The sequence below is a fragment of the Garra rufa genome, chromosome 2, assembly GCF_049309525.1.
Source record: "Garra rufa chromosome 2, GarRuf1.0, whole genome shotgun sequence".
NCBI classification, from domain to species: Eukaryota; Metazoa; Chordata; class Actinopteri; order Cypriniformes; family Cyprinidae; genus Garra; species Garra rufa.
This window is the reverse complement of record NC_133362.1, coordinates 6,264,154-6,279,358: the sequence shown is the minus strand read 5'-3', so window position 1 is coordinate 6,279,358 and position 15,205 is coordinate 6,264,154. Positions and strand designations below refer to the sequence as shown.

Genomic DNA, 15,205 nt, shown 5'->3' with positions numbered 1-15,205 from the left:
CTCACACTGCAAAAAATGCTTTTCTTTCTTAGATTTGTGTCTTGTTTCTTGCCAAAATATCTAAAAATTCTCAAATCAATTTTCCAAGTAAAAATATTTTTCTTGTTTTCAAACAAGATTATTATTTCTTACCCCATTGGTAGATTATTTTACTTTCTTCAAGCAAAAACACACTTCATTTTGAGTAGTTTTTTTTTTTTTCTGAAAACAAGACAGTACTTTTTATTAGTCTAGAAAATCATCTTGATTTAAGAATTTTTAGATTTTTGTCTGGAAACATGCTAAAAAAAAATCTAAGTAAGAAATGCATTTTTTGCAGTGCATTTAATGTTTTTTTTAATAAATGCATTTTAAGTATAAATATATATTGTGTAGGCTTTGATTTAATAGTTGTCATAACTGCATGCATAATGATTATAAATATTAATATATATATTATTCATTAATATTATTAGTTGTTTTAATGAATAGTAATTAATCAAATCTTTAAAATGTTCAATTGCAATAATTGATTTAAAAAATAAAAACATGCTAAATTAAATCTTATGAAAAATTTATAAAATATTTTATTTGTTTAACTGCATGCTGTGTGGTCATTACCCAATATTTTAGCATACTATTATATTTTTGTTATTTTAAATATTTAAAAATATAGTTTTTTCATAAATTCTAAATATTAATATTTTAAATGAGCTTTTTTAGTGGTTTTATATGCTTTCGCCAGTTTTGTTGGTTTTGTATTTAACATCATTTATTAATCATTAGTCATTATTATAATTTAAGTTATTTGTATTTCAGTTTTTTTTTTTTTTTTTCAGTTTTATTATTTTAGTGCTTTAAACTTATTTCAGTTTTTATTTCAGTTAGTTGCCAAGTCAACATTTCTCATTATTAATTTGAGTTATTTCAATATTTTTTTGGCTACTATTTATATTTAGTTTTTTATTTCATATTTCAATTCGCAAAAATTGTGTAATCATTTTGTTGTTTATTGTAAAGTGTCCTTGAACTGGAAAAGCGCTATACAAATAAAACATTATTACTATCATTAAATTATTTAACTTAAAATCTTCAAGTAAATATTTTAGTTTAAAGGGATTCCACTCCTTTACTATAAACAATTCAATAACATTTCTCTACAAAACAAAAAATATTATGATATATGACCCTGGACTACTAAACCAGTCATCAATTTCTGATACTAAAAGCTGAATAAATGAGCTTTCCATTGATGTATGATTTGTTAGGACAATATTTGGCCAAGATACAACTATTTGAAAATCTGGAATCTGAGGATGTAAATAAAAAAAAAAAAAAAAAAAAAAAAAAAAAAAAATTTAAAAACGCTTTTAAAGTTGTTCAAATGAAATTCTTAGCAATGCATATTACTAATCAAAAATTAAGTTTTGATATATTTACGGTATAGGAAATTTACCAAATAACTTCATGGAATATGGTATTTATTTAATATCCTAGTGATTTTTGGCATAAAAGAAACATTTTGACCCATACAATCTTTGTTGGTTTTGTGGTCCAGTTACAATACAGACCAAAAGTTTGGACACACCTTCTCAGTCAAATGAATGAGAAGGTGTGTCAAAACTTTTGGTCTGTACTGTATATTTTTCTGTTTATTAAAGTTTTTACTCTACATTTGTGCAGTTTTCAGTGGGTTAGTGATATTTTTTAAATATATATAAATTAAAAAATAAATATATTTTTAAATGGGTTTTTATACAAAAACTGCTTTTTTATGTAAAATTCACTTTATAAAAGACCCACATTTCTAACTTTAATTCATGGGGATAACATGGATAATTTCACATGGTTTAGTGTAAGATTTTTGCCCATCTTTTGGAAAATCCAGTTTTAAAAGTAAAAAAAAAACAACTACAAATAACTTTTACCAGTAGGTGGCTGCAGAGCTCCGCTATTTGCTATTTGCTATTTGACCACCTGAAAGATATTTTTCACAAGTTTTTTCAGTTGAATTCATATCTACAGTACAGACCAAAAGTTTGGACACACCTGAATGAGAAGGTGTGTCCAAACTTTTGGTCTGTACTGTATATCATATATACTTCGTACATAGAAAAAGCAACCGTTTTTGGACCCTCACAGATTTTTTGTCAGACTCCCCAGCTGAGGTTTTTTTGTTTTAAAGGCCACATGGCTCCTCAGAGACAGACCTGCCATTGTGGAGCGTGAGCTGTAATGGAAAACACTGTCAATCTGGCTTTTCTTTCGCAGTGGAAATTCCAGCCTGGGAGCAGGACCCTGCTGTTCTGTTAAACCCACTGTAAAGAAGCTGATTACAGATACAGGGATTTCATTTAAGATCTTTCTTCTGTTGTTCTTGTTGATACCAAAATTAAATTTTTGATTGGATTATGCATAGCTAAGAACTTCATTTGGACTTTAAAGGCATTTTTTTTCAATGTTTTGATTTTTATTTGCACCCTCAGATTCTAGATTTTCAAATAGTTGTATCTCGGCCAAACCATTCTTCAATGGAAAGCTTATTTATTCAGCTTTCAGTATAAGAAAATTGACCCTTATGATTGGTTTTGTGGTCCAGGGTCACATATAATATTTTTTTGAAGAGAAATGTTATTGAATCATTCATAGTAAAGCAGTAGAATCTCTTTGACCTAAAATATTTACTTGAAGACTTTAAGTTAATATTTATCAATGGAAAGCTTATTTATTCAGCTTTTAGATGATGTAAAAATCTCAATTTCAAAAAATTGACCCTTATGAGTGGTTTTGTGGTATTGGGTCACATATGAGCCAAAACGCTAGGTTTTTTTCCCCAAAGCTATTTTTAAAAATTGTATAGTTTTTTGTTGTTGTTGTTGTTGTTGTTGTTGTTGTTTATTTAAAGAGTGTCCCACTAATATACATTACTAGTTAAAAGTTTAGACTCATTAAGATTTTTTAATATTTTCATGTCTCTTTTGCTCACCAAAGTTACATTTATTTATTCAAAGATACAGTAAATGTTTCAAAATAATATTGCAATTTAAAATAACTATTTTCTATTTGAATATATTTTAAAATCTCATTTTAAATGCTCACGACAAGGTTTTTACCATTAACTAGAAACTATTAATACAATTTTTTTGTTAATTGAAATAAAGCTGACATAAAATAAAATATAAATATTAAATGAAAAACTTCAAATCAACTTTAAAAAGTTGACTTGGCCATTAAAAAAGAAATGTGACCCTGGACCACAAAACCAGTCTTAAGTAGCACGGGTATATTTCTAGCAATAGCCAAAAATACACTGTATGGGTCAAAATTATTGATTTTTCTTTTATGAATGAATGAATGAATGAATGTAAATTTTCTACCATAAATATATAAAAACTTGATTTTTGATTAGTAATATGCATCGTTAAGAACTTCATTTGGACAACTTTTAAGGCGATTTTCTCAATATTTAGATTTTTTTGCACCTTCAGATTTCAGATTTTCAAATACTTGTATCTCAGACAAACATTGTCCTATTTTAACAAACAAGCTTATTACTCAGCTTTCAGATGACATAGGAATCTCAATTTCGACAAATTTTCACTTATGACTGGTTTTGTGGTCCAGGGTCACAAATAAGTTTAGTTTAACTCACTAAAAATTGCCTAGTTATAACTGGAAATTAACTACAACAGAAAAATTCTATTAATAATAAAGTATAAAAATCTGAAATATTGTAAATAAATAAATAAGGATGGCAAAAGTATATAACAAAATTACTAAAGATTAAAATGAAAACTGGAAATGCCACACAAAATAAATAAAATATTTAGTCCTTTTTAAGTTTTTCTTTTTTCAAATTACTACATAATTAATTAATTAATATTAACGTATAATGTCTGTATTAATATTTACAGTCAAACCTAAATTTATTTAGACACCTTTAAAATTTCTAACATTATCACGGTTTATTCGCTATAGTTTAGAAAACGGTAATAAAAATGACTAAAAACTCACTCAAACTGTGTCAGAACAAATTCATCTTGATAATGTCAAGATTAATCAAGAACTTTGATAGAAAGTTATGTAGTTGATTACAATAAATCAAAATTTCAGAAAACTGTTAGTATGATAATATTTACACAACTATCAACACTTTGTTGGCCAATAACCAAGCAATGCTTAATTTCGTTCAGTCTGTGGCATAAAAAGGTCCATTTTTTTTTTTTGTGGTCCCAAATTTTGGTATTTTTCTGGTAGTCAACTTTATGAACAATTTTGGGGTGTAATATGTCAGTTTACTTTATTTTGCATGAATAATTGTCCTGCACCCACCAGTAAAAAATGATGGTGAGTGAATAATTTTTATTCAGAATCATTTCTAATTATGATGTATACAGTAATGATAATCAAATGGCAGGAAAATAAAATGCATTTTGCAATTTGCAGGACAAAATGCATTAAACGAGGAACCCAAGAAACCAGAGACAAGGATATCAGAGAGCATCAAAATATCAAAAGCATTAAAAAGAAATCACTTTTTTTTTTCCCCAGATGAGTAAAAACAGTGATTTCTGTAATATCTCAGACTGCCTTTATTTGCAGTGGCGTTACACACAAGCTGTACTAAAGCCTGCTCTTGTTTTATTTTTATGGGAGCTGCTTCTCAAATCCTGTTTGATGCGAGAGGACCAGAGCGGATCTAGTCTTATAAAGTTGTGTGTGTAAGAGGCCAGAGAGAAAGAGAGAGAGCTCATTGAGGCAGGTTCATGGTTGAGCGATGGGATTTGAGTGGGATTCTTGTCTAAAGGAAGTGAAAACAGAGGGCGGCTTTGAGCCCGGAGGCTTTTAGCTCCGCTGAATCCCGTGTGCCATGACGTCTGCTTTCCCTGCAGAGATGGCAGTTCAGTAAACTGACGTTTTTGATCAAGTTTCAAATAGTGGAAGACGTATTGTTTGCTATAAATAAATCAACAGGATCAAGCAGCTCCGTCTGGGAATCAACCAACTTCCTCTGGCTCACGCTTTGAATGGAAAACGTATACAATGTATTTAAATAGCATTGGCACAGTTTAGCTCATGGGTACGCGTTTAACTTTGTCCTCATGCTGTTTGAGAGATATTTTTTTGATATGCACACTGACGCTCAAAAGTTTGGGATCTGTATGATTTTTTTAAATATTTTTTAAAGACGTTTCTTATGCTCATCAAGGCTCCATTTATTTGGTCAAAAATACAGAAAAAACGGTAATATTATGAAATATTATTTTTATTTAAAATAACTGTTTTCTATGTGAATACATTTTAAAATGTAATTTATTCCTGTGATACAAAGCTGAATTTTCAGCATCATTGCTACAGTCTTCAGTGTCACGTGATCCTTCAGAAATCATTCTAATATACTGATGTATTATCAATGTTGAAAACAGTTGTGCTGCTTAATATTGTTTTGAAACCTGTGATACTTTTTTTAAAGGTTAAAAAGAACAACATTTATTTAAAATAGAAATATTTGTAACAGTTTAAACTACTATCTCAAAGTTTGGGGTCAGTACATATATATTTTTAAGAAATTAATACTTTAATTCACCAAGGATGTGTTAAATTGATCAAAAGTGATAGCAAAGACTTATATTGTTAGAAAATATTTATATTTTGAATAAATGCTGTTCTTTTTACCTTTTATTCATCCAGAATCCTGAAAAAGAATCAAAAGTCTGTTCTAAAACCTAGTGAGCCCTATATAGGTGCCATCTTAAGGCAATGTGTAAAATAGATTTTTACCTGTTTTAAAAAGTGTCTCTTCTTCTCACAAGGGTTGTTTATTTGTTGAAAAATTCAGTAAAATTGTGGAATATTTTTTACAATTTAAAATAACTGTTTTCTATTTGAATATATTTTAAAATGTAATTTATTCCTGTGATACAAAGCTGAATTTTCTGCATCATTTCTCCAGTCTTCAGTGTCACATGATCCTTTAGAAATAATTCTGATATACTGATTTATTATCAGTGTTGAAAACAGTTGTGCTGTTTAATATTTTGTTGGAACCTGTGGTATTTTTTACTTGATTCTTTAATTATTTAAAATAGAAATATTTTGTAACAATTAAACTGCCATCTAAATGTTTGGGGACAGTACATTTTTATTCTTTCTTTTTTGAAAGAAATTAATACTTTTATTCACCAAGGATTTGTTAAATTGATAAAAAGTGATAGCAAAGACTTATATTGTTAGAAAATATTTATATTTTGAAATAATTGCTGTTCTTTTTAACATTTTATTCATCCAGAATCCTGAAAAAGAATTATTAAATATTAAGCAGCACGACTGTTTCCAACAATAATTAGTAACAATAATTAATCAGCATACTAGAATGATAGAAGTAATGGCTGATAAAAAAAAAATCAGCTTTGCATTACAGGAATAAATTATATTTAAAAATATATTAATATAGAACACAATTATTTTAAACTAATATTATTTCACAACATTACATTTTTTCTGTATTTTTGATCAAGTAAATGCAGCCTTGATGAGCATATAAGAATTCTTTAAAAACATTAAACATTTTACTGATCCCAAACTTTTGAGGAGCAGTATAAAACTATAAGTCTGTTCTAAAACCTAGTGAGCCCTATATAGGTGCAATCTTAAGGCAATGTGTAAAATAGATTTTTAACTGTTTTAAAAGATGTCTCTTCTGCTCACAAAGGTTGTTTATTTGTTAAAAAAAATCAGTAAAATCAGTAAAATTGTGGAATATTTTTTACAATTTAAAATAACTGTTTTCTATTTGAATATATTTTAAAATGTAATTTATTTCTGTGATGCAAAGCTAAATTTTCAGCATTACATTTCTGATTCCCTGGTAATCAACCCCTCAACCTTGGTGTTGCCAGTGCCATGCTTTTCTGTTTAAGCTTTAAAAAGGGACTTGAAGGCTCACTAGTATGTACTGGATAGTGAACATGCGACTCCGTCTAATGCACGGGCCCCGGGGCCACACTTACCCCTCTCATCCAGCTGACCAAATACGGCTCTGCTTTAGTGACAAGCGGAAGAACAGCAACACGCTCTCTCCGTTCCTCAGCAGTGCAGATAAAGAACAGGCTTTATTTATCCTGCTGTTAGGATTTATTTATCCTAACATCCTGCTGTTTAACGACGCAAGACAGTGAGGATTTTCCATTCATCCAGTCCAAAACAAACGTACTAAGCGCATCCTGCTAAGAAAGATAGGAAAACACCAGGACTGTACTGGCACTTTGATTGCACACATATGTGTTTTATTTGAATAATATAAATGAAAATGTCAGTTTTCTGGTATTAACACTAATTGTTTGTGATTGACGTTGTGTGTGTTTTCTGTCAGGCGTCAGCAGCAGGTAGCCTGTCACCGCGGCGTTCGCTGTACCGGACTCTATCAGATGAAAGCGTGTGCAGTAACAGAAAGGGCTCATCTTATGCCAGCTCACGGAGCTCCATGCTGGACCAGGCCATGCCCAACGATATCCTGTTCAGCAGCACTCCACCCTACCACAGCACCCTGCCCCCCCGCATCAGCCTCAGCCAGCCCACATCCAACCTCAAGAGTGAGTCCTGCACCCTCACCTCCATCACAGATACAACACCTAGAGCACCCTACTTAAACAACATTTAAGGCATCACATGCATCTATCACTCTGTCAATCTATCTGTTCTATCTATCGCTCTATCTTTTGGTCTATCATTCCGTCTGTCGTTCAGTCTGTCATTCCATCCATCCATCCAATCTATCCATCCTATCCATCCATCCATCCATCTATCGTTCTATCTATCTATATATTGTTATATCGTTCTATCACTCTACCTGTCGCTCTGTTAAACTTTCTGTCTATCTATCTATCTATCTATCTATCTATCTATCTATCTATCTATCTATCTATCTATCTATCTATCTATCTATCGTTCTATCTATCGTTCTATCTATCGTTCTATCTATTGTTTTATCTATCTATATATTGTTCTATCGTTCTATCACTCTACCTGTCGCTCTGTTAAACTTTCTATCTATCTATCTATCTATCTATCTATCTATCTATCTATCTATCTATCTATCTATCTATCTATCTATCTATCGTTCTATCTATCGTTCTATCTATCTATCTATCTATCTATCTATCTATCTATCTATCTATCTATCTATCGTTCTATCTATCGTTCTATCTATCGTTCTATCTATCGTTCTATCTATCTATCTATCTATCGTTCTATCTATCGTTCTATCTATCATTCTATATGTATTGTTCCATCTATGTATGTATGTATGTATCATCTATCTATCTATCTATCTATCTATCTATCTATATATCTATCTATCGTTCTATCGTTCTATCGTTCGTTCTATCGTTCGTTCGTTCTATCGTTCGTTCTATCTATCGTTCGTTCTATCGTTCGTTCTATCTATCGTTCGTTCTATCGTTCGCTCTATCGTTCGTTCTATCGTTCGTTCTATCTATCATTCGTTCTATCGTTCGCTCTATCGTTCGTTCTATCGTTCGTTCTATCGTTCGTTCTATCGTTCGTTCTATCTATCATTCGTTCTATCGTTCGCTCTATCGTTCATTCTATCTATCGTTCTATCGTTCGTTCTATCGTTCATTCTATCTATCGTTCTATCTGCCTATCTATCTATCTATCTATCTATCTATTGTTCTATCTATCTACCGTTCTATCGTTCTATCTATCATTCTATCTATCGTTCTATGTATTTATCTATCTATCTATCGGTCTATCGTTCTATCACTCTATCTATCTATATATCGTTCTTTCGTTCTATCACTGTCGCTCTGTCAGTCCTTCTGTTCTGTCAATGTATTGTTCTATCTATCTATCTATCTATCTATCTATCTATCTGTCGCTCTGTCAATCCTTCATTCTATCTATCGTTCTATATATCGTTCTGTCTATCCATCCATCCATCCATCCATCCATCCATCCATCTATCCATTTTCTATCTATCTATCTGTTGCTGTATCCCTCTATCTGTCATTCTATCATCTATCTAGTTATCATTCTGTTCTGTCTATATATCTATCGTTCTATCATTGCGTATCTGTCTATTACGCCCCGTGTCTAGGGTAAGTTAAGGGCATAATAAAAAAGAACGGTTGTGGTGCTGGATTCTCAATTCACTCCGGTCAGGGACCAAACAAGCACACCAGTTACAAAATTGTGATGTTTATTAAAGATTAGATGTGAAACATAAAGAGCATCTCTTCGGGGTGGCCACAGGCCAACATAACAAACAAAAGGAACCTAGAAAAGGAAAAAGAGAAACTAAATAACCTAATTACATTGAAAGAAAAAGTACAGCCAGCTTACCTAACTGCCTAACCAAAAACAGAGCCTAACAGGTTAACACCAAAGAAAAAGGCAGGACACCCCTTCGCTCTGTTTCACAAGGTGTGCTATAAATCTAGCAAGGAAAAGCTAACATTTAGCCACACAAAACATTAGCATTAAACATTGGTATGGCCGGAGGAGGGGGAATCCAGGAGCTCCGAACACGTTCGCACCAACAATGAGCTCGCCGGCTGCTTAGCATTTCTAATATATCACTTAGCAGTTGTTTAGTGAGAATGAGAGAGACTTTTGCATCATTGATATCAAACTTGGTGTGATGCATCATGTTCACACAGCAAGTCTGAACGTGCATGTGCACAAATATCAGAGATGCATTATTGAACAAATTTGAAGTTTGACATCTACTGGTCACTGTATTTCTTTTTCTGCATTGAAGAAAAACCATATAATTTTGAAACGGCATGCTGGAGAGTAAATGCTGACAGAGTTTTGTCCATATGAAGAGCAGCATGTATTAGAGACTCTAGCAGCAGCAGCAGCTGTCGTCTGTAAACGCTCTCGTCACGTTCAGTGTGTTTCAGCCTCATGCAGTCAGAAAGACAGGAGGATTTCTGTCCAGAGAGGCTGTTACACCTCCATCAGGAGTGTGTGTGACACACAGCCCAGCGTGAGTCCTTTTATATGGCCTCCTTAATTAAAAACCAGGAAGAAGAAAATGTCATGGCTAAAGTGCAAAGAGAAGACACCTGTCACAGCCACTTCCCTTCACAGCCGTCAGGATCTGAGTCAGGATTCAGTGTTATTACTGCATTGCTTATGGCACTGCATTTTGCAGACTTAAGTCACACTTATACAAGTCTGAATGTTGTATTAGATAACAAAATGTCAAACCAAGAGTCTGTATGCGCTCAGATGCAGCAAGATCTTTTCTCTTTCTTTAAACTAACTTTTCATATTTAAAGGGGTCATCGGATGCAAAACTAACTTTTACATGTTGTTTGAACATTAATGTGTGTTGGCAGTTTGTGTACACAACCACCCTACATTGATAAAAATCCACCCAGTGGTGTTTTTTTTTATCTTTAAAAGTAATATCCCCTTTTTAAAATCAGCTCATTCTCAGCTTCGTCGTTGTGACGAAACACAGTTGATTGACATGAGCGTCTTACCTTAGACCCGCCCTCACCGAGCTGAAACAGTCCGAATACGATCGCCATTGTGTGACTCAGGTGCAGAGGAAGACTCTAATTGAGCGATTGAGGTGTTCTGTTGTTGGATGTAATAATGAACAAAGCAGTAGTCATTTACTCTCGACATCTGAGCCACTGAAGACACAGAGGATTAACGTTACTTTTGGTTTTAAAAGGAAAGCGCCGATCCCGATCTACATATGCATCTATGTTCGTGTGAATCATTTGTGATGCAGCTTCGCCCACGGCAGAAGTGAGTATAAGGGTTTTTATGCATCTTTACAAATGGCCTTAATAAATAATGTGCTTGTTGGCAAGTTTCGCCGATAAACGCAGCTAAACATGGATAAATGTGGCTAAAGTAAACATTATGGCTCATTATCCCACAGCAGAGAGGGGCGGGGCGAGCAGAGCTCATTTGCATTTAAAGGGCCCATGCAATAAAATGAGCTGATATTTTGCAGAGCTGATTTTGACAAGGTAAAAGGGTGTTCCCCTTCAGTCGTTTCACTACGACGTTACATATGGGAACTCGCTTGAGAGTCCAATCATCTCTGAGCCTTATTCAAAAGGCCAATGAAAATTGGCGAGTGGCATTTGCATGCCAAGCCACGCCCCGTACATACGGGTATATAAGATGGCGGCATGCAGCCAGTCATTCAGATTTTTGCTTCGGAGGCTCTCTCTGCCCGAGCCTACAAAAAAAAAAAAAAAAAAAAAAACTACAGCGTTCCTGCTTTACTCTTCCCCACTGACGTGTTGCCCATCTAAGAGAGCTTATCTAAAAGAGTGTTTTGGCAGCCGTCAGCGGGATCCTGCGGGCGGCCGTTTTCACGTCCAAAACAAGCCTCCTGCTCTCCAGCGAGCAACCCCCTCTGAGTGCACAGTGGTGCCGCCACGCCCTCCACCGGTGCCATTCTTCCTGGAGGTGCATGAAGAGCTGATTAAAACATGGCGGGCGCATTTTTCATCTCGCCCGCGCTCCAGCTCCTCTCCCCTCGCCACCTTTGATGGCGGGGCAGCCCGGGGATACGAGTCGGTTCCCCAGGTTGAGCGCGCTGTCGCGGTGCACTTATGCCCACATAGCGCTGCCACCTGGCAGGACTGGCCGCATCTAGCCTCCAGGGCGTGTGAGCGCTCATCCGCTCTCGCGGGCCGCGCTTATCGCGCTGCTGGACAGGCTGCCTCCGCTTTGCACTCCATGGCCACCCTTCAGGTCTACCAGGCAGAGGTGATAAAACAACTGCACAATGGTGTTCCTGATGAAGAGGTGATGCAGGAACTCTGCACTGCCACCGACTTCGCCCTCCGGGCAACGAAGTTCACGGCGCGGTCCCTTGGTCAGGTGATGTCCACGGCCGTGGTCCAGGAGCGACACCTATGGCTCAATCTGGCACAGATGGCAGACGCAGACAAATCTCGCTTTTTCGACGTTCCCATCTCCCAGAGCGGCCTATTCGGCGACACTGTCGAGGACTACGCCCAGCAGACGGAGGCCATCAAACACATCCTGCCCCGCCGCGAAGCTACCATCCCGCCGCTGGTGCAAAGATTGCAGTCCTACTGGCGAAGGATGCAATCGAGCCGGTCCCTCCAGCCGAGATGAAGTCAGGGTTCTACAGTCCCTACTTCATCGTGCCCAAAAAGAGCGGTGGGTTAAGACCCATCCTGGATGTCAGAGCTCTGAATCGGTCCCTCCTCAGGCTGCTGTTCAAGATGCTCACGACGAAGCGCATTCGTCCCCAGGATTGGTTTGCAGCCATCGACCTGAAGGACGCGTACTTTCACGTCTCGATCCTTCCTCGTCACAGACCCTTTTTACAGTTTGCCTTCGAAGGTCGAGCGTATCAGTACAAAGTACTTCCATTTGGCCTGTCCCTCTCTCCCCGCATCTTCACGAAAGTCGCGGAGGCAGCCCTGACCCCTCTTTGGTAGTCAGGCCTTCGCATCCTCAACTATCTCGACGACTGGCTTCTCATAGCTCACTCGCGAGACCTGTTGTGCGAACAGAGGAACCTGGTGCTTCGGCACCTCAGCCATCTGGGCCTTCAGGTCAACTGAGAAAAGAGCAAACTCTCCCCAGTGCAGAGGATCTCTTTTCTCGTGTGGAGCTGGACTCGGTCAACATGACAGCCCGCCTCACAAACGAGCGTTCAGTCAGTGCTGAAATGTCTGGACTTATTCAGACACAAGACAGCGGTTCCTCTCAAAACATTTCAGAGGCTCCTGGGGCATATGGCAGCTGCAGCCGCGGTCACGCCGCTGGGCTTGCTTCATATGAGACCTCTTCAGCGCTGGTTACACAACCGAGTCCCGAGACCGGCATGGCACCGTGGCACACTCCGGATTGGCGTTTCCCCGCAGTGTCGCCGCCTGTTCAGCCCGTGGTCAGACCCTGTCTTTCTACGGGCCGGAGTGCCCCTGGGACAGGTGTCCAGGCATACCATGGTCTACACCACGGGTTGGGGTGCTGTGTGCAACGGGCAAGCAGCATCGGGCTCCTGGACAGGACCTCGACTGCAGTGGCACATCAATTGCCTCGAGTTGTTGGCTGTGCTTCTAGCCCTTCATCGCTTCCGATCAACTTTGCGCCAGAAGCACGTGCTTGTTCGTACCGACAGCACTGTGACTGTGGCTTATATCAATCGCCAGGGCGGCCTCCGCTCTGCTCACATGTCACAACTCGCCCGCCGTCTGATCCTTTGGACACCTAATACCTTCGCTAGACTCTACAACCTCCGCTTAGAGGCCGTATCCTCCTGCTTCTTAACATAAAGACTTCAGGTGAGCGGGAGGACGGCTGGTGTCGGCTTGCTGTGCCATTCCCTCTAAATGCGCTGCAAGGCGACACATGAAATTTATGACAGATAAAGGTGCAATTACCCACACCAGAGCAAACAATCACATCTCATTTGGTTTAAAGGATGTGTAATATGAACACATTTAGCGGTTTTAATCAGAGTGTGAGCGAGGATTCATTTATAGCTGGTTTTTCGAGTGGCCCGAGGAGGCTGATTGCTGTCACACGTGATAAATTTCTGATTGTTTCGACAGATAGCAGTTTGCTGGATTTTTTTCCTCAGCCTGCTCATCTCGTGAATGCTCTAATTTGACAGATTGCATCCCTCTGAGGCTCAGACAGAGACATTTACCTCCAGTGTTTGCCCTAGCATCATTCTCAAAGGCAGTTCTTTGTGAGATGGAAATGTTTATGGCATATCCTGTCTATCAGGCGAGAGAGAGATATTCAGTGAAAGGTTTGGACGCACGCAATTGATTGAAAAATGAGGCCATGTTTAGGAGCTCCTGATGGCTTCTGCAGCTCCTGAGCCCAGATATGACAGCGTTTAAGACATCATACTGCTGCATTATGTGCCTTATTTTGTTTTTAAAGCAGGATAAAATGCATCTTTAGAAGAGAAGGTAAAATATGGCAGATGGGTCGAAAGAAATGTGGATTGTAAATATACTTACATTTCACTCAGTACTGAAAGGTGTCAACAAAAAGAGTTAAAGGAGTCTACATTGACTGTTCTCCCCAAGATTTGTTTACGAAACACTATCTTTCTCTTTGAATATATTTTATGTAATGTAATGAATTCTCAGCATCATTACTCCAGTTTTCAGTGTCACATGATTCTTTAGAAATCATTGTAATATCCTGATTTACTGCTCAAGAAACTTTTTTAGTTTTCATTATTATCAATATTTAAAACAGTCGATTACATTTTTTTAGGATTCTTTGATGAATAGAAAGATCAAATTGATCTAAAATAAAATGCTTTTGTAACATTGTACACTATACCATTCAATAGCTCAAAGTCAGTGTAATTTAGAAATGAATAAGAACTTATATAAATACTTTTATTTAGCAAGGATGCTTTAAACTGATCAAAAGTTATGATATACATTTATAATGTTACACTGTAAAAAATTTGCTGTAGTTCTGCAGCTGGTTGCCAGTAACTTACTGTAGATTTTTAATTCATGTTATTTACTGGCAACAGTTTGTTCAAAGTTAAATGAACATTAAACATTAACAAGTCTTTGTCTTTACAGAATAAAACTATAAAATAACAACCTACTGCAAAGCATTCTGGGAACCAGAAACCTTCATCAACCTTTTTCTGTTTTTTCCTTCAGATTTTGGTTCCCAGAATGCTTTGCATGAGGCTGTTATTTTAGTTTTATTCTGTAAAGATAAAGACTTGTTAATGTTTAATGTTCAATTAACTTTGAACAAACTGTTGCCAGTAAATAGCATAAATTTAAACCTACAGTAAGTTACTGGCAACCAGCTGCCAGTAATACTGTAATTTCTACAGATTTTGTTTACAGTGTACAAAAGATTTCTATTTCAGATAAATGGTGTTCTTCTGAACTTTCTATTCATCAAAGAAACCTGTTTTCAACATAATAATAATAACAAATGTTTTTGAGCAGCAAATCAGAATAATTTTACTTTTAAATAGTACAAATATATATTTTTTTTAGCTATACTTTGGATCAAATAAATGCACACTTGGTTTAAAAATCTTACTGTTTAAAAACTTTTGACTGGTAGTGTATATATAATTGATTTTGGACAAAGTATTTACATTTTAACGATGATAATATTTTGTTATGTAAAATATAGAAGAGTTGTTGTTATTATTATTATTATTATTATTATTATTATTATATTTATTTAT

General features: G+C 36.1%; 1 protein-coding gene across 1 annotated transcript in view; it reads left to right on the top strand.

Moving 5' to 3' along the window:
- Positions 1 to 15,205, top strand: part of LOC141325830 (signal induced proliferation associated 1 like 2) — a 187,379-nt gene that overhangs the window by 156,774 nt on the left and 15,400 nt on the right. The window contains exon 19 of the mRNA XM_073834561.1: positions 7,352 to 7,571. Coding sequence (XP_073690662.1) covers positions 7,352 to 7,571 — 220 coding nt within the window. The remainder of the gene's footprint in view (positions 1 to 7,351; positions 7,572 to 15,205) is intronic.